At 40.8% G+C, this 20,620-nt stretch overlaps 1 protein-coding gene across 8 annotated transcripts in view; it reads left to right on the top strand.

Annotated features, from left to right (window-relative positions):
- The window catches only part of PATJ (PATJ crumbs cell polarity complex component), a 211,710-nt gene that overhangs the window by 159,452 nt on the left and 31,638 nt on the right, over positions 1-20,620 (top strand). For all 8 annotated transcript variants that reach the window (XM_048496111.1, XM_048496109.1, XM_048496108.1 and 5 more), the window contains 5 exons: positions 4,110-4,178; positions 4,418-4,532; positions 7,645-7,781; positions 15,241-15,324; positions 19,964-20,157. In XM_048496111.1, the coding sequence (XP_048352068.1) occupies positions 4,110-4,178; positions 4,418-4,532; positions 7,645-7,781; positions 15,241-15,324; positions 19,964-20,157 (599 nt within the window). The remainder of the gene's footprint in view (positions 1-4,109; positions 4,179-4,417; positions 4,533-7,644; positions 7,782-15,240; positions 15,325-19,963; positions 20,158-20,620) is intronic.

The raw sequence follows: 20,620 nt of genomic DNA, 5'->3' as shown, positions 1-20,620 counted from the left end.
TAAGCACTTTTTAAGAAACACATTAATTCTCGTACATAATTCTCCTTCAAGCCATGGCATGGGCCTTCGCAAAACACTAAAAGCCTGACCCACTGGAAATCTTACTGGGCTTCTCATCTCCACCCCTCCCTTTTCCACAGGCATTTAACGACATATATTTGTAATCATAAGAGCTAGAAATGTCTTTTTTGTTTTTAAGACAGGAAATATTAAGTTTTCTAGATGATAAGGTCCTGAATCCATTATTTAAGTAGATGCTACTGGGGTGAAAAAATGGCACCCGCAGCCCCGCCCCAGCCCCCACTTACCTTTTTCTGCCAGCTGAAAACAGGCCAGACTGGTGGGGTGGGGCAAGGGGGCAATTTTCTGCCCCTGCCAGCACGCGTCTGGTTCATGGCGCACCCCCGCCCCTTTATAGCTACTCCTCTGTGCTCCTGCACTATAATCATTGTACAGAGCATAGAGCTTTCTTGTTGGCTTCAGAAAGATAATATTTCACTTGTGCCAGCTTACATAGTCACACAATGGGAATGCCATATTTTTAGGATCTTTAGGTTAACAGGAATTGGTGGGAACCACACTCAGTTTTCTGTGAGTGAAATGGAACTTTCCTGCCTCCATTCCAACTTCCTACTGATCTCAATGAAATAGTGCTTTTGCGTGATAGTTAACTGTGAGGAAAGACCCAAGAGGGGTATTGAAGCGAGAAGGAAGAATTGGTGGAAATTGCCAATTTAGTCTGAATCCAAGCCTTTATGTCTAATCACAATACAACCTTTCTGAAAGGACTGTTTTCCCCTTCATAATATGACCTTGAATGTTTTGCACTTCAAAAGTAAAAATTCATATCACTTCAAAAGTGCAAATTCACATCACTGCAGGACTTGTAAGAGTAGAAAGCCTGTAAGAGTAGAAAACACTAGAAAAATGCCATTCCTTCACAGTTTTGTTGATATATTTCCTGTAATATATCTGACGGTATTAAAGATGAACTAAGAAAACTGTTTGGTGTTTTTGAAGAGAAGGCTATGTTATACTGAAACCAAAACCAAAAATGTTCCCTTCTTCCCATCAAGTAATTTTAAGCCTTCAGTGTTGACTGAACAAGGAAATAGCTTGAGTAACAGCTCGCTGTGCTTTTGAAATGTTTTTGCTTTTCTGCACCATAACAGGATAATCAAATCTGTGTTTAGCAGGAGTCTTTTAAAGTTTGAACATTATTATAGCTGCAAAATGTCCATATGTCCTTGAATCAGAGTCCTACCCAAGCATCAGCTGAATTTCTTTATTTGGAAGCTTCAAGAAAGGGGGGCTATTGTTAATATTTTCCAGTATTTCTGTGACATAGTACTACTTGGCACAAGAACTACTAGTATGTCTGCAGAGTACAACATCCAGTAGTTTTTCAGAAGTATAATGTATCTTTTAAAATGATGCAGCATCACATCAGATGACAGCAGACTATGTGTAGGAAGTATTATTTGATTTTTTTTCCCTTTCTCACAATATGTCCGTTCTTATAATATGTTATAAAACAGCATTACACATTATCTACTTTATTCCTTCTATAACAATATGAGGTTTTTAAGCAGTCAAAAATATAATGTATTTGAAAATTCTTATAGCCTTCCTCATCAGGCCTGCGTTTACATTCTGCTTTTTTAAAAAATTCCCAAGGACCATGTCATGATAGCTAAAATCCATCGCAACCAAATTGTGTACTGGAACTCAAAACAAAATTGACAAAAAATAAGTGAATAGGATAAAATTTCACCAGTAGGGATGAATGGGACTCAGTCAAGCTTGGCAACTCCAACCCCTCTCCAATCTGTCCTGCTATCTTATCTGTCATAGCCATAACCAAATCAATGGCCCCTTCTGCACATGCAAAATAATGCGTTTTCAAACCACTTTCACAACTGTTTGCAAGTGGATTTTGCCATTCCTCACAGCTTCAAAGAGCACTGAAAGCAGTTTGAAAATGCATTATTCTGCATGTGCGGAATGAGCCAATGATTCTTTAGTGAATGTGCTGAGAAGAAAGCTAAAAATCAAAATTTTACATTTACAATGGGTGATTACAGAAGCACACAATATCTACTACATGTTTTCAGTATTATAAATTATGCATATGGCTTTAAGAGACAAAGTTCACATTAATTTTCATGTAGTCGCATTATCTAGCTGGTTGGATAGTTAGCTGTATTTCCATGGGTTGCGAATGGGTCTTGCTTGATTTCAGTGACATTTTTCAGACTAACTTTGTATAAATAGCTGCTTGATTCATTGATGTAAGAAAGATCAAAGGTGGTTAAATAAGTCTATCCATTTTCAGGACCAAAGTTGAAGTACTAATGGTTTTCCTTGAAATGTGTTCTGAAGAAATTGGAAATCTTGCTACTTTCAGCTCCGATTTTGGATTAGGTGCTGCAAAGTCAGTTATCTTGTGCATGAGGTTATTTTTATTTAAACTATTTTTTTTCTTCCTGATGTTTCTTTTTCCAGTCATTCAAAATCTGGCACTTTTCATTTACATGGTTACAGGAGATCAGGCATCTGGGCATGAAAAATACACTGTTTCTGCTCCCAACTGGTATTGCATGGTAGCATGCAATACCAGACTCACCCCCGGGCTTTTTGAAAAGAATCACCAATTTGGTGATTTTTGAATACCCTGGGATGAGGGAAATATCGCAGGGCAAACTCGCTTAAGGCCTGGGAACCGTGTGAACGTCTTGGCCACACAGGGATATTTCTCTTGCTCAACCTCAGATATTTTGGCCGTGTGGAAACGACCATTCTGTATTAAAAATGAAATATATTTTTGGGCAAAAGTGAAACATAGAGCTTAGCCTTAGAGCATACAAGTTGCTCACTACAAATTAAAGACAACATTATATTCCTAACTCTATGTGACACTACATCTCCATTGAAAAGCTTAATCAAAATATAGCAGTGACTTCCATTGTCTACAAAACAACAGTGTCTTATTTCTGAGCAGATTTTTAACATGGAATTTAAAAATACTGAAATACTGAAATATCTTAGGGACCGTCTGTCCCCATATGTCCCTATTCGACCTCTGCGTTTGGCAGAGGCCAATTTGCTGGCGTTCTTGGGCCCCTCCATGATACAACTGGCCTCTACCCAGGCCAGAGCCTTTAGTGCCCTGGCCCCAACCTGGTGGAACACTCTCCCCACAGCCATCTGGGCTCTGTGGAACCTAGAACAGTTCTGCAGGGCCGCAAGATGGAGTTGTTCTGCCGGGCCTTTGGGTAGGTCGGCAGTTGAAGGTGCCATCCCCTGTGTCCTATATTCCACCTTGGGGGCTTGCCCATATTATGCCGACCACCAGAGGCGAAGCTACAAGGGGACCAGGGGATGCGCATTGCATCAGGCTCACCTGGGGGGGACGCAAAAATTCAGGTTTTTGGTTTTTTAAGTTTTTGGCCTCCAGGGGGCTCAGTTTTTAGGCTAGCAGTGCCAAAATTTCAGGGTATCTTTAGCAGACTCTCCTGATTATACCACCCAGGTTTGTTGAGGTTTGGTTCCGGAGGTCCAAAGTTATGGACTCCCAAAGTGGGTGCCCCCCATTGTTTCCAATGGAACCCGAACCAAACTTTACCAAACCTGAGTGGTATCATCAGGAGAGTCTCCTAAAGATACCCATAAGTTATGGTGCTGCTAGCCTAAAAACTACACCCCCTGCAGGCCACAAAATGAAAAACACTAAAAATACAAAAAACACAAACAAATGTAGGGGGCGCGTACAAAACTCAAATTTTGCACTGGGCTCCATTTTTCCTAGCTACGCCTCTGCCGACCACCCAATGAGTCCATTGTTTATGTCATCATCTGATTTTAAGATGGAGGTTGGAGCTGGTTGTTAATTGTGTTTAACTGGTATTTAAAAATGTTGTTTTATTGATCATAATTTAATGTGATTGTTTTATTGGTTTTACACCAACCAGAGCCCTTTGGGGATGGGACAGTATATTAAATCTGATACATAAATATAAACATGTATAAATGAAATCAGTAGGTTGCATAGTTTTGGAATGGTCTGTCAAAATAATCTTTAACTCTATGTGTATTGTTTGTGCTTTTAGAATGTTAGTAACAAGGCTGAAAAAGAGATGATGGAGAATCAGCAAGTCCTATCAGAACAACCAGAAAATGTGTGTATTTGAATTCCCTTTGTTTCTTAAATTTGAAACCATTTTAACATAAAATAGATGATCCTACTTGCAAATTCTTAAAATCAGGAAACATATATGTTTTTTTCTTTTGTGTATTTGAATACACTAAGTGGCCAAAAAAAAAAACCTGTAGAACATTCAGTTAAGTTTAATGAGTTCAAAAGAGCTTAATAATACAACTACTTTGGATTCTCTCTCTTTTTTTTCTCACCTTCTAGTTCCGTAACCAATTAAAGCAATCCAAATCTTCAGTAGTAATTCCCATCAATTTACATGAGATATCTTTGACACCTGCATCATCGTTTTCTCCAGAGACGGAGTTTAGAAGACAAAGTATGAATCTTTTATTTACAACTGAAGAATACCTTGCATTCATTATGAAATTTCTATTGTATAATCTCAATAATTCTTTTTTAAAAGTCTAGATTAAATTGTAGTTTTTTGGATATCATTCGCCTTTTCAAAATAATACTTTAATGTAGAGAAAAAGATGTATTTATTCTCAAAGTGCAATTATTGTAGGTGAACCTGCCTCAGATATGCACTGCTGTTTTTGAAGCAGTGAGTTCCCATCAGGGAACACCATTTAACAGTGCAATGGGACTGATTCTGGTCGGAACAACCACATTGGAGGAGGAGGAGGTACCCATACCTCCCAACTATACTGTTTTGCCACCCCAAAAAAGGTGACATGGGAAGTATTTCTGATACGTCCCTCTGATGCTGTTTTGGGTTGGGGAAAGTGATGGCAAGAGTTTTTGTTCCCCTGTGCTGTGGTGGTCCCAACCAGAATTAGGCCCATGAAGTGCTATTAAAAGAAGCTCCCCAGTGCGGACTCACTACCTCAGAATGGTGGTACATCCCCAGGCTGGACTGAGGGGGTAAGGTCTTATCTAGTTTGGCCTTTGTAACACACTGGTGGTTCATAAAAACTCCACCACAATGGACACTCTACATCTGTGACCAGAAAATGGTCATAAGCCAGGATCTTGCACTTCATTCTTCCTGTGATCTAGAATTTTGATCATCACATAAGGAAAGGGACAAGAGGATATATGGCTAACTGCTGACCCACTGCAACTTAGTCTTATTATAGGATGAGGTATGATCTTAAAGGGCTTGGTTACATGCTTAGCTTAATGAGGCAGAAGTGCCCTAAGACTGAGTGATGGGTATCTAAACTATTTCTTTAGAATATTTATAAATCCACCTGCACATACCACTTTTGATTGTACAATATACAGAGAATAAACAGAATTGTATAATTGTCAATATGGTGCTGCTAAAACTGTTCCTCCTTCAGGTGAGAATTTGTTTATAGGAAATACATAAAGGTTTTGTATCTTTTATCCATTGAAAAAATCTGAAAGACTATTTAATAGTTTTATTTTCTGCTGTCAAAATGGATAATGTCTTGCTAGAACTGCATATTGTATATCATAACAAAGATAAATGGGAAACAGATTTGCAACTGACAGTTTCAAAAGATGCAAAGTATACACCTAATTCAAAATAGAACTTCTGTAAGTTATGAGTTAGATCCAAATGTTCTGTGCCAGTCACAGTGTAGTCTTCCATTAGTGCAAGAAGTCTTATTCTAGCAAAAGATATACATGGACACTTGGGAAGCAGTCCATTATCCTTGGTATTATACTCTTATTTAAGATAAGATTGTGTGGAACAGTGAAATCTAAGTGTTAAAGATTTATCCATCCAAACATGGATTTTAAGCATATTTGCTTGTCATGTAAATCTACAGAAAGACAGAAAGCCATAAGTACCATAAAATATTATTGTTAGTTATGAACTTCTATTTGATCCAGCGGTACTCTTTTTAGGATTTCTTAAGAATGTGGTTAGGAAAAGCCATCAAAAGCTAGAAGTTTATTAATACTGCTCACATCCTAATTATAAAATATTGGAAGTAATATAAGCTCCCTTCAAAGGAAGAATGAAGGAGATTTTGGCACACTATGCTAATGAACAAACTTACACACTGTAAAAGACTACGGGAAGGCATGAAAACTAACCATCTGTCATTCTTGGAACAATGGACTCCTTTTATTTCTTGCTGGAACAAATTCAAGCAGTATGAGAATGTGAAACAAGAAATATTGGCTGTTGTTAAAGATGTACTATATGAAGTTTTGTTTATGAGGGGTTTTTCTGTTTCTTTCTGTAATGTTTTATAAGAACACTTAATACCATTTAAATTAAAATTCTGCTCTAGACTATAAAAAACTTCTTGCAAGTAGAAAACAAGCATAGCAGGGAACACATTGGGATAAATCCTTACTCTGTGTGTGTATAGACATTTTAACACAAGGAGTGAATTCAAAAATGTCATTCCCTTCTCACCTGAAGTAGCACAATCAGCTCACCACCTCAGGGGTGTCACCTAATTTTGAACTCCAGTCCATAAGGCTCATGTGTTACCTTCCCATTTCTCTCTTTGCTCACAGAAGGCTATACTTAAATGAGCAAAGTAATATGTTAGCTACGGGCTCAGAAATCTCAGCTGTGGGAATTTCTTCAGTCACCAGAGTTTCACTGTGCACCTTGTTGAGCACAGATGCTGCTGCAGCTAAGTTCATGAGTTCTTGTGAGTGGAACTACCAACTTGTAGCAGTGAAGAGCAGCACTAAAATGGCAAGAGATTCAGGTGGCTTGGTTTATGAAAATGTCATGTGATCCTTTCCAATAGTCTCCCACAAATGAACCAAGAAAATTTATTGCAGGGCACCATTATTGCATTTACCAGGATTGCTGCAATTTTGAGAGTTCTAACTATTACTAAAATGCCTTGAAAGCAGTTATTTGAGATTATTCTCAAAACAGAAAAACCCCTCATAACAATTGGGAGTACTTCTGGAGAAAGCAGTGATTCAATTTCACTTCTATTAGATGACTCAACGTGAACTTATAAAATCTATAAATGTTTCCTTTTAATTGCTCCTCTTCTTGTCTGTGTTGCAGGGAGCCAGCCTGTTTGTCTTTGTTGCTCCAGTTGCTCCATTTGAGTAGGATACACACATAAACTTATGCCTTGTTTCTTCCTGGCATAGTTAAGGTGACCAGATGGTCACCTTTGTGAACCGGGACGGGTGGCTGCGCTCGCGCATGTGCACGCAGCCGCAGGAGCGCACTGCTTTCTGGGGCGCTCCCATTTCCCGCCCTGTCACAGGGCGGGAAACGGGAGCGCCCCAGAAGGCCGTGTGCTCCTGCGGCCGTGCGCGGGAGGCTGCAGCCTTCCAGAAGGCAGTGCAGCAGGCAGTGCAGAAGGCACGCAGAAGGCAGTGCAGCAGCCTTCCAAAAACCAGGACACTTGAGAAAACCCGTGGGACAAGTTGTTTTAAGGCGGGACTGTCCCACCAAAAGCGGGACATCTGGTCAGCCTAGGCATAGTGCTTGTGCTTTCACTGTCTACAACCTTTTTTCTTTGCAGGCAGCTTTCCACCTCCTGTGGTAGTACTGGATCCAGCAACGTGCCCAATAGTTCCTGGTCAAGAAATGACTATAGAAATATCTAAGGGGCGATCTGGCCTTGGCCTCAGCATTGTAGGAGGAAAAGACACACCACTTGTAAGTTCCTTTTGGTTTTATTTTAACCTTGTTTTCTTTTGTTTTCACACTTTGGTTTCCTGTCTTGAGATGAAAAAATGCACTACATGACATGGCATAACATTTTCCCCCTTAACAGTTATTTCCAGTAAATTTAGCGCACCAGAATTTTTCAGTTCATAGATCTCAAAATGGTACCAGTTTTGGATATAACTTCAGGAAATATTATGACAGGGCTTATGAGAATTCCTGGGTGGATTTAGAAGCTATTTTTGTCATTAGAAATTGGTCCTCAGGATTGTGAACTCCAGGTTAAGAAATTACTGGAGATTTAGGAGTAGAGTCTGGGGAAAACAGGGTTTGGGGACAGGAGGAATGACTGCAGGATATTATGCCACTGAGTAGCCTCAAAAGCAGTAGTTTTCTTCAATGGAACTGATCTCTGGAAAGTTATGAGGCTCCACCTGGAGGTTGGCAATTCCAGTTCCTCATACTGCTGTGAAATAGCAAGCAGGGGCTGATGTAGTTTTGTGCAATCTTTTAGCCCTCAGGAAATGTGTGGCAAGCGGGGGGTGGGGGGGGGTGGGCTTTTTAAGATGGGACTTCAACCATACCATGTAAAGTGAGACTCCATTTGTACATTTAGATCTTCCCAAAGAACACTGGTGAAAACGTGTGTGGCTTCCAGCTCCATTAAAACATACTACCAGCAGTTAGGATTACATCACCTTCTAAGCATTTCTGCGTGTGTTATTTGGCACTAGAGTATAATTCTGAGTTAAACCATTTGACCAGTTCTGTCAACACTGACTGGCAGAGCTTTCCGGGGTCTTCAAAGCAAAAATCTTTCCCAGCCTTGATCTCTGAGAACTATTTGTCCAGAGATACCAGGGACTGAACCTCAGGCCCTCTCTATACAAAGCACATACTTTCTGGAGGGCAAGCCTTCTGCTTTAAATAGTTATCACTGCCTGTCTTTTTGCTGTCATAAAATGAGTTCTGTCATTTATTGGAACATCCTCTCTCCATATGTTGGTGTTTCATATTCATTCTATTCCTTTATCACATGATTTAAGAAGGTTGCAAGGCTATTTTGTAAGTTCTTTACGCCATTACTTTAGAGGGCACACATTCCATTACTTCATAGTTACCAATGCAAGCTTGCAGCAACTTATAAAAATACTTGTTCTTAGGCAAAACATTAATGTTTCATTTTTGGTGGCGGAAGTTGAAGGAAAGGCACAAAATACAATCACCAGTGATAGCATATCTATAATTTGTGCTGCTGTTACTCAGTGTGAAAAGGCAGGTTTGGTTGACTCTGGCTGTCATCCCTGTTACCTAGCACATAATAGAGTCTTGAAGCAGAATCTGTGTTTATTAGTGAATGGCCTGGTACAGATCTAGCCTCCTTTCCACTACCCTCTTTGATGGGTATTCCTCTTCCCTTCACTTTTTGGAGATTAGGTGAAAGGAACAGCATTGCTAACATTAGCTGTGAAAAGCAAACAGAGAAAGAACTTGCACAAATGAGCAGAATAAGAGGGAGGGAGGAACACCTGGCCATATAGTTAGAAGATTGCACATGTTACAGGTCAGAAGAAAAGATATCAAAAGGTAAAAAGAAACTACCCTGAATTCTGTATATTTGGAAAGACCAGTAAAAGTGGTACTGATAAGGCAGCAAATTCTTGTTAAGATATGGTTACATTTACTGAGGTTCATTCCGCACATGCAGAATAATGCACTTTCAAACTGCTTTCAGTGCTATTTGAAACTGTGCGGAATGGCAAAATCCACTTGTAAACAGTTGTGAAAGTGGTTTGAAAATGCATTATTTTGCATGTGCGGAAGGGACCTGAGATTAGTAACAATTTGTTTTTATGCAGTTAAGGACAATTTTTGTTTGTGACCTCTAGTACTTACCGTATATACTCGAGTATAAGCTGACCCGAATATAAGCCGAGGCACCTAATTTTACCACAAAAAACTGGGAAACTTATTGACTCGAGTATAAGCCTTTGAACTTGACTCAGTAACAGCTAAAAACAGAAGATTTAGGAGCAAGATGAGATAGAGTTGCTTGACAGAGTTTGCATTAGGGATGAGCAGCTTTCCAGCACTCTAGGAACACAAATGAACCACTGTTTTCCTCCAAATGTAGAATAATTCTAAGATTCATAGCCATGCCAGCCGAAACTTTGCTCCAAAGAAAATCTTCATCTTTAGCAACATCAGTATTTGGCAGTAAACTACTGTACGAAGAATTTCTCTCCTAAGGGTTATTGGTGTGTTGCATTCTAGATGAAAACTCATCTAGAATGCAACACACCAAGAACCCTTAGGAGAGAAATGCCTTGGTTTCTTTTAACACACACACACGCAACCTAGTTGTAATGCAGCCTGTCCTTACAGCTTGTCTTTACGGCTCTCTGGTGAGTTAGAAAAAAAGCAGCAACATGCTTACTGCCACAGCAGCCCCAGCTCCGGCCACCATCTTGGAATTACTGTATACTCGATTATAAGCCGAGGGGACTTTTTCAGCATTAAAAATGTGCTGAAAAAGTCAGCTTATACTTGAGTATATACGGTAGTACCTTTTGATTTTTTTTTTACAGAGGCATCTTTCCTCTTTCAGTCTGATAAACTGTTCTGCAAGTGTGTCTTTTATATATTTAACTGTTTTCCCAAAAAATTGGCCCAAGTTGTTTGTTTTTGTGTCAGATGGGAACTTGAAATGATTGGTGGTTTTGTATATCTGGTTGAAGCTGTCACTCATATTTGTATATCCATGTTTCTAATTCTCAATGTGGCCAAATCTGTCAATGCATAACTCTGAAGACTGGAGCCATAAACAGATGAGATCTTTATTGAAACCTGTGAAAAACCTCAGGTTTGCAGAAAAATCTTAAATCTTTTTTTAAAAAAACCCTTCAAAATGGCAGAAGTAGTTTCTCTTCCTTTAAGAAATGAATAACCTCAATGGCCATTACTAAGCCACCACAGCAGTATCACCAACCATTAAGCCTTGGTTTCTTTCAGTAAAAGTTAGGGGATGGAGAGGACCCATTCCATGGCTGTTTTGGTCTTGGAAGAAGGATTCATTGGTGCCAGGCCCAGCAGCAATCACCACTGAACTTGCTATTACACAACTGTGCCTGGGACAACCGGGCCAGCACAGAATGGAGCCCAGGGCAAAATCTGAGTTTTGTCCCACTCCCCCCTCCCATATGGGTGGCCGCCCTCCCCCACCATGACCAAAGGTCACTCTCCCCCACTATCACCAAAGAACAATTTTTTGCACCAGGTCATCTCAAAGTCACCATCACATTATAGAACATGCCCCAACTCACAAATCTTGAAAGACCTCTTCCTTAGATAGGGCCAGGACTGCCAAACAAAAATTCCACCTGCACCCCATGACCTTGTTCCAAACCAAACATCATAACAAAATGTATCACTTTGCTGTTATAGAAATCTATAGAAAAAAATCACTTTGCTTGCTGTTACTTTTGTGACCCACCCACCCTAGAGGAAGGGGGAGAGTGGAAGGGGGGGTCATAATCTGGCCATGGCCCACCCACCCTAGAGGGGAGGGGAGGGTAGTGAGGGGGAGGGGAAAAGGTCCTGCCATGCCACAGGTGTATCTGTGAGAACAGGTGTTCTCAAGGCAGGCCACAGCAAAGGAAAACAGTTTCCTTTCATCCACCTCATCTTGCCTTCATCTCCCCTCCCCCCACTTCTTGTGAGTCACCACTTGTTGCTTGGCCATTTCCAGGCTTTCCCAGCTCTTCTGAGCATGTGCAGGGTGCTCTGTGAAGTGCTAGAGAAGTTGATGGCACCAGATAAATCACACAACCCCCCCTTCCTTTCACTATGGATTGAAGGGTAAGATTGGCAGCAAAAACTGTGAGCTGCCAGGACTCATATGGTACTATGAACTTAGGCAGACCCTGAGGGGGAAGGGGCGAGTCAGTGCTTGGCTCCTGTGGCCCTTTCTCATGTGTTCAAGGTAATGGTACTTGCCGCTTTGGTGTAAGCAAGACATTTTCCTCTAGGCCAGATTGGCCCAGGCATCCTGAAGGATTATTGCCATCTTCTGGCCATGAAGCAGGGGTCACTAGGGGGAGGTATTTGTGCATTTTTGCATTGTGCAGGGGGTTGGACTAGATGACCCTGGAGGTACCTTTCAATTCTCTGTTCCTATGAGTCTCTCTTCCAAGGAGCCACCCCCTTCAGAAAGGAATCTGCTTCCCAAGGCACCATTAGAAAATGGTTCAACTATTGATGACTCAAGGGCCTCCAAGGGAGGAGGTTTTCAGAGGCCCAAATCACATTTGCACCACTGCTGAACAATCCCCAATCCACTTCAACCACACAGTTGGCATTAAGAGATGCTGTCTGCCTATAAGTCTCCCTTGGCCTTTCCTAACTCACAGATGATAAAAAGCAGAAAAAGGGAAAAACCCTGAGGTTCTTGAAGGGAGAGTGGAAGAAAAATGCACCAGATGCATGTAGATGTGTGCTGTGATGGAGTTCTTACTTCATTCTTCCCTTCTGTTTCAGACAGAAGGAAAAGGAATGTTCTATGTGTGGATCCCCCCCCCCCCGCAATTACTCGGAATAGGATCCTGGAGATGCATAGTGTTGTGTTCTCTTAATCCCTCATCCAGAAAAGGGTTTTCAAACATAATGCCTTTGTTGTTTTATGGGGTGGTTAATGACAATCGGGGATATCCATAATTTAATGGGGAGGCAATTGGGGAGGGTAGATCAGCAGTGATGTTCAGTCGAAATTTGGTAGGGGAACGCACTCTTTAGTGAGAGACTCTCCAGAAAGATCCTTTTCTTCATTTGCCAGGAGTGGGGGACAATTTCTAGGTGTGGAGAACTGGCCAGCCCCATTCTTTGGGGGGACAACCTACTCACTGAGAGGGGCCACATTCTTGGAGGTGGGGAATAGAATCATTTTAGGTGTGGATCCCTGGCAAGGGGAGGCTGGCCCTCTGTGCTGCTCCCCCGCCGGCTCTGGGCCGGGGATGTAGGTGGGGGGGGGGGGTGTCTCAGGTTCAAACCCCACCCATTACATGTCCGGCTTGCTTGAAACAGTGTATGGAATGGAACAGCCGGAAAGCCCTCAGTCATCAAACCCACCCCATAAAAATCTATACCTACGTCACTGCCGCTCCCCCAAACTCATTTCCATAGTTAAAGCACTCTGACTGACTTCCCAGTCCTAGGTGGGCATACTCAGAAGTAACCCCCAATTCCTGCAGGGCTGCACAGTGAATAGCAGGAAGGACAGATCCATTCACTCCTTCCTTGGTTTGGTGAGTGGATCTCAAGAAGCAAAAGAAAAGGTTGTGTGAAAGCTCCTTTAGTCAAGGTCGATCCAGCAGTAGCTTGAGCTCTTGCAGGCTGAAATCCTAGGAAGGCTTCCTCAGGAGTAAGCCTCACAGAACTCAATGGGACTTACTTCCGAGCATGCGATCAGGTTGGTTCCACTGATGTCTGCCCTAGAGTGCAGCATTTAGTGAGGATTTCTCTTGGTCGCCTGATCCCCTTCTGAGTCCAAAACAGAGCCAGAGCAGCCCAGAGGCGGGGAAGCCAGGCTAGCCACTTCCACCCAGGCCACCCCCCTCCCCACTTCATCTCCCAAACGCCCCCACCCCACCCCCTGCCTGGGTCCCAGCAGCAGGTCCATGTGGTCCAGTCGCCTGGTGTCTCCCAGCCTGGCAACGGGACACCCCCCCCCGAAGCCAAGCCAGGCCAGCCCCTTCCCCCCTGGTGGCTGGCTGGCCGGCCTGCTTACCTGAGTTGCTCTTCACTGGACTCAGTCTCCACTCACTGTCTCCAGGGCTCTGTTCAGAGGTGGCTTTGCTCATGCATTCTCCAGGAGAAACTGCACAGGACGATATGTGCTGCCTCTGTACACACTGTGGCTCGACCCTTCTGTCTCCCCTGCACTCCTGTAGGCAACAGCTACAGAGTACACACACCAGAGCTGGCCCAATCTCAAGGGCCTGTTTGGGTGCTGCACACTGAACACGTAGCGCCAAGGCAGGCCCAGGCAGGCAGGAAGTGTGAGGGGCAATTTTCCACCCACCACATGACTCAACAAGGGCCTGCCTGGGGACAATTGTCCCCAGATGTCCCTGTGGGCACTATGTGTCTGGGCCAGCATCACATGGCGCAGGTATGTGAGGCCAGTGTAGCATGACATAGTGAGCACAGCACAGTCAACTCAGTACAGCTAGGCTTAGAGTATTTGCAATCCCTCTCAGTTTTATATAGCAAATAATTAGGAAGTCTAGTTAAGAAGCAATCCATGGGTGCACTTGGCATTTTATTTCCAAGTAAATTATATCATGGATGTTATGATAGCATATGCTGTTCTCTCCCCCCCCACACACTCACACACACACCACCACTACCACTACCCACAGACACACACTTTTTCCCGGCAATATGTATATATCTGAAACTTTCCCTAGGGCAGTGGTGGCGAACCTATGGCACGGGTGCCAGAGGTGGCACTCAGAGGCCTCTTTGTGGGCACTCGTGCACAGAGTTCATCATGTGGGAGGGCGGTGGAAAATCACCCCCCCACACACACACACACATCTAGGCTGGCCTGGGCATGATCCTTTACCTGGGAGTAAGCTCGGTTGCTGCCAATGGGGCTTGCTTCTGAGTAAACGGTCCTAGGATCGTGATTCACCCATTTGAAGTGTTGCACGGTTGCTTCATCAAGCTTACTCCTGAGTATTGCGTGCCTCGGACCCAACTGTTTTTTCTAAACTAAAACCTCAGTATTCAGGTAAAATTGCCGTGTTGGCACTCTGTGATAAATAAGTGGGTTTTGGGTTGCAATTTGGGCACTCAGTCTCAAAAAGGTTCACCATCACTGCCCTAGGGCAACGTCTGCTGTTGCCTATATTTTAAAACCTCAGTTATAAAACCAGTACACTTCTGGTTTTAATGTTTTCTGGGGGATTGAATTGCACTCAGAACAAGGCATCAGTTTCCTAATTAATGTTGAATATCCCTGTGGCCTTTACAATAGTTATTATCCTGTAACATTCTGCTTCTACATTATATAATAAAAGTTAAACATGATTAACATGAAAGTTGACCAAGAGTTCATGCATAACTGATGTCTGAGAATATTATGAGTAGATGTTTCTGGCAATAATATTAGCATAGGATTACTTTTAGACAGTGGGGGGAAGCCATGAAATGGTGGTCTATATTGTAGCATTGGAAAGTGGTATTTTTGCTGCCTGAGGCCTTAGCAGAACTCTACTGTACTTTCTGCAAAACTGTGTGGTACACTTTATACTGCCCTTCTCTTTCATAGTAATTTTAATATTTATTGCATTCAGTAGCTTGAACAAGAAAAGTATTGGTGAAAAAACATTATAATTCGGAATATGTTCTAATTTGTAAGCATTAATATAGAGTTACTTTGCTCCACTAGGATGCTATTGTTATCCATGAAGTTTATGATGAAGGAGCAGCTGCTAGAGATGGTCGACTTTGGGCTGGTGACCAAATTCTTGAGGTAAGGCTAATCTTTATTCATCTTCCATTCAACACTTTATTAACTTCATCTTCCATTCAACACTTATGTTTTAGTTTGTCATTGGTTTACAATAATTTAGTTACAATATTTTAATTTAAGAACTGATTATTATTTCTAGTCAATTAAAATCTTAAATATGTTCACTTCTTAAGCCATTCTCTGAAACCACCCTCCAGAATTAACTATGTTGGCATAAGCTTTTTATAAGCTTTGTTGATTTGCAAGTGCTTTCTTTTGGCTGTTAGATAAAGAATGGTTAAGGGAGGGGGAAGTGTGGTAACAATAACAGAAATGGTACCAAACCACTGTGGTCTCAGAGCAGTTACAAATGTCTTGATGGGAAATGAACAAAAAATCCCCGCACAATTATTATGGGCTGTAAGAAAGAAGGTTAGGAAAATATTGAGAACTGTTTGGAAGTTACTTTTGCTGTTCCACAGCATGGGTACTTTTGTTGCTGTTCTACTAGCTTAATGGTATATTTATAAAATGTAATTAATAATGTGGAATTATTCATGAAACCTGAAGAATTTTTATTTAGAAAACATGTTTATCTGACCTGTGCAGTTTGTGGTCATTTGAACTGATCTGAGGAAGCTGGAATACAGCACCACATTCATTTGAGCCTCATTAAATTTTCTTACCTGAGGCAAACACAGTTCAAGTTGTGCATTCAAAGGAAAACAAAATGCCATCTTCTGGGGGGTAGGCCATGGGAGTGATTTAAATCCAAATTTCAATGACAAGTGCTATAACTGGAGGCTTGTTGTGTCTAGACTGTGATCATGATGAACTCTCCTGTCTGTTTATAATTCATGCTTACACGTACGTACCCATTTTGCAGGTAGACCACTCACTCTGGGCATTTTTGCATGATGTCAGATATTTACTTAATTATCACAGTCTACATATAATGGAGTCTTCAATGAACCTTGGTTCCCATTCTGTCCAAACTACAGAAACTGGAATTAGTGTAGGCTTTACAGCAGGTTTGATGGTGTTGGTTAGAATCACTTCGTGCTAAAGAGTTCCTGTTCAAGACTTAGGAAAGTTCAAAAGGAAAATATCAGCTTTCTGCCCTCCCTTTCCCTGCCCTAGGAAATAGAAGAAGAGTTTGGATTCATACTCCCCTTTCTCTCCTGTAAGAAGACTCAAGGTGGCTTACAGACTCCTTTCCCATCCTCTCCCCACAACAGACACTTTGTGAGTTAGGTGGGGCTGAGAGAGTTCCAAAGAATTGTGACTAGCTCAAGGTCACCCAGCAGGAATGTAAGAGTGGGGAAACAAATCTGGTTTATCAGATAAGACTCCACCACTCATGTGGAGGAATGGGGAATCGAACCTGGTTCTCCAGATTAGAGGCCACCTGCTCTTAACCACTACATTGCTCTGACTCTCTAGTATAGAAAGCATATTGGGAAGACTTGCCTGCTGATGGGAAAATAAGGGAAGTTGGTGCTCTGGCTCCTGAGCCTGGAGAGATTGAGTGGCCTGATGGATCAGCTTCTGTGAAAGTGCTTATTGCTGGAAGCCCCTGCCCTCTTGAATTACAGTCAAAAATATAGATTCTCACTTTATCTCCACTAGTTCTTATAGGATTTAGGAGTTAGCAAGTCCTCTAGGTCATATTAATCACATGATGATCCTTTTGTAAGAAAACAGCAAGAACAAACTAGGAAGTGCTGCAGACACTAAACTTGTTCTTTAGAGGTTGGATCAGTAAGAGAGATAAGGTTGCCACCTCCAGGTTGGAAAACACCTGGAAATTTGGGGGGGGGGGGGGGAGGCTGAGGAGTGGGAGTTTGGAGCGGGGAGGGACTTCAATGGGATATAGTGCCATAGCATCCACTTCCCAAAATGACCATTTTTTCCAAGTGAGCTGATTTCTGTCGCTTGGAGATCAGTTGTAATAGTGGCAGATCTCCAGCTATTACTTGGAGGTTCAACCATAATGCGAGTGGGGTAGGTTGCTCAAGAATTAACCATTCAAAAAGCATCTATATGGCTAATTGTATTAATATACCAATGTCTCTATTGGTAATAATATACCAATGTCAATATACATATACTTAAACAATTACAAATAAGCTTTCATACTGTACAATGTAAGCAATATCTACACAGGCTTATTTCAAAGAAACATAAACAAAATAATTCCTATACAAAGGGCTCACAACACAATTAACATTAAACAATATCCACATGGGCTTTCATTCCCCAGTTGTTGAATTACTTTGTATACCTTCACAATGGCTCGTTATCTTGCAGTTTTTCAAAGAAATCCTTTCCCAAAAAGGCTATAAAAATCCTGTTTTGCTTAGCTATAGAAAGTATTGATACCAGAGCAGAGAAATAGGCCAGAGTCTCTATCCTGGAGAGCCAGCTTATATAGGTACTTTTTGGATGGTTAACCACTTGGAGCTTGGCAACCCTAAAGAGCGGTCTGGTAAGGATAGGTTGCCCACCCCAGAGCTTTTTCTGTAGGAACTCCAAGCTGAAACCAGACATTGAGCTGCAAGCCCAGAAGAAAATGAATCCCCTATCAAAGATCGACAAATCACAGGTTTCTTCAGCCTTCCAAAACAGGTTGAGTCCAGCCACATGAGTGTCTCTCCCAGAACAATTCAGTGAGATTTTATGACAGATGCACAACCCTTTCCCAGTGTGGAAGGTTCTCAACCTTCCTCAAGTTTGATCAATTTATTATGCACTTTCTGGTCATGGTAATTGTTGTGGGAAACAATCCTGTGAAGAAATGTGAAGGCTTTGGGTTTTTTTACACAGAGAAAGTGTATGAAATCTTTCTTAACATTCTGCACAGACCCTCACTTTTGAAGTATTCGGTGCTGATGCTACCCATTAAATCCACCCAGGGGAACATTATAGTCTGTGCCAGGAGAAAGTAAAGAACAAATGGTTACTGTTCCTTTACTGTTGTTGAAACTTTTATTTTTGTTGAGCATTTTTATCATTGAATTTAAATGCAAGAGGGGGAAACTGTTTTGTGTCACGAAGGAAGGAGAAGAGACTTTCCTAAATTGCTGGCTTATTCAGGAATGGTAAATCATAAGCGTTAGAGATATAAAATTCAGGAGAGGAATAAAAACCCTGGAGAATATACATTAACAAATTTATGAACACATTTTAAGATGTAAATCCCCAAGGGTGTAGCAAGACTTGATTATACACTCAGATTTAAAGGAAACCTACATCCATGTCCCATACGCCCCATAATACTGAATTTTTATACATCCCAAAATGTTTACATGCTAGTGACCTACCTACTGTTTGAGGGCCATATTCTCCAAAATTGTTTTATCCAGTGCTATATGGTATGTTTAAAAATGGGTATTTTGTATTCTCATCTAAATTAAGAGGCTTCTTACACCTGCAAAAAGTGTTGGGAAAGATTGATATGAATGGTAACCCTAAATCCTCCAGGAATTACAGTACAATATATGTTTCAAGATTTTAAAAATTTTTTAACAAAAGCAAATTTTTATTTTGTCAGGAAAATTATATAATTATGTCTTGTCTCCATTTATTAAACAACTATGTTTTATCATTAATTTTAAGAGCAAATAATAGAAAACTCCAAGATTAGTCTTGTGTGCCCTCTATTGGAGTATATAAAATAATTTTCTTGTAGCTTCCACTGCAAAATATTCTTTTAAGATTTAGATGTGATGTCTAGATACAAATGAAGGGTTCTTAATTTACATCTGAATATTCATATAGTCACAGAAATTAAAACCCTTACAGTGCAATTTTATGCTCAGTTACTCCAGTTTAAAACCACTGATTTCAATGAACTGAAACTGGAGTATCACTGCACTGTTGGTTCATCAAACTATAATCAAGTTAACGAGACTGTTCTTTGGTGACAAAATGTAGGGAAATCTCATTTATACTACACATTGCTAAAGAAGTGTCTCTTGTTGCTTTAATGTCCATAAATAGGTATTGGACTGAACACAAGTACACACACACACACAAATCACTGTTGTTTTGGAAAATTTTATCTCTCCCTTCATCAGCTGACCTCCTTATTTATTTCTTTTTTTCCCCATCAGTTATAACACTATTACCTGTAGGGTGCATTTTTCCTTATCTATAAGTTCATAAGAAACTTTGAATGTGATGGAAATTCAGGATCCTTGAGAAGGCAGAGAGAGGTTTCATAAACTGGATTTTGCCCTAGTTATATATACAAGAACCAACCTAGGATTCTTCTGTAGAGCCATACACCCACCCACCCCACTGCAAATACTTATAAGATATTGCTCTTCCCCTGAAAAATATAAGGGAGCCAAAAAGTAGTTGCCGAAAAATGCTGAATTTAGAAGGCATTTTTCAGGCTACTTTTTAGGTCCATTGACATAATTATAATTGCATTGCACAGTAGATAGAATGGGTCTTCTTATTGTTCCTGGGTCCTGCATAGGGACTGTAAAAATATGGATGAAATTTTGAATATCTTGCCTTGTTAAGCGAAATGCTTTCCTACAAACCTGGTCTCATTAACAATAAATGAATTGATTATTCTGTTTTGTAAGCTTACTGATTAAAATCCAATAAGCAACCATTTCTGTGAATATAATATTTTAATTTCCTGCAGGTTAATGGCATTGACTTGAGAAATGCTAGTCATGAAGAAGCTATCACAGCCCTGAGGCAGACTCCTCAGAAAGTGCAACTGGTTGTTTACAGAGATGAAGCTCATTATAAAGATGAAGAGAATTTAGAGATTTTCCATGTAGAGCTACAAAGGAAAATGGGCAGAGGGTTAGGGCTAAGCATTGTCGGCAAACGGTAAGGATTATACTTAAGCACAGATTTGTTAAAAGAAGAACGTTCAGGCTTCATTTGATCTAGAACCCGCTGATTTGTCTTTTTGGCAGTCCATATTACCTGTGAAACACCGCATTTCTTCCTTTCAGCTTTCTTCATCATCCAATTTTCACACCCTTACATATTAATAAGTAATACCTTTGGGTATACCTTCTACTAAAATACATGTAAAGAAAGAAAGAAATAGAAAAGAGTAAGGATGTGTACACTGGCAGTCAAGATCAGATTAATTCATGGTGTCCTTACTTTTAGGAATCTTTTCTGTTTTTTTATTAATATATATATATTAGCCTACCATATACCCAAAGGTCCCAGGGTGGTTTACAACATAAGAAAAGTAATAAAATATTGATAAACCTAAAAACAATTGCAATATATAACAATAAAACTTATTTTGAATCCATAAAACCTATCAAAATTCATA

The sequence above is a fragment of the Sphaerodactylus townsendi genome, linkage group LG05, assembly GCF_021028975.2.
Source record: "Sphaerodactylus townsendi isolate TG3544 linkage group LG05, MPM_Stown_v2.3, whole genome shotgun sequence".
Lineage (NCBI taxonomy): Eukaryota > Metazoa > Chordata > Lepidosauria > Squamata > Sphaerodactylidae > Sphaerodactylus > Sphaerodactylus townsendi.
This window is presented reverse-complemented; position numbering and strand designations above follow the sequence as displayed.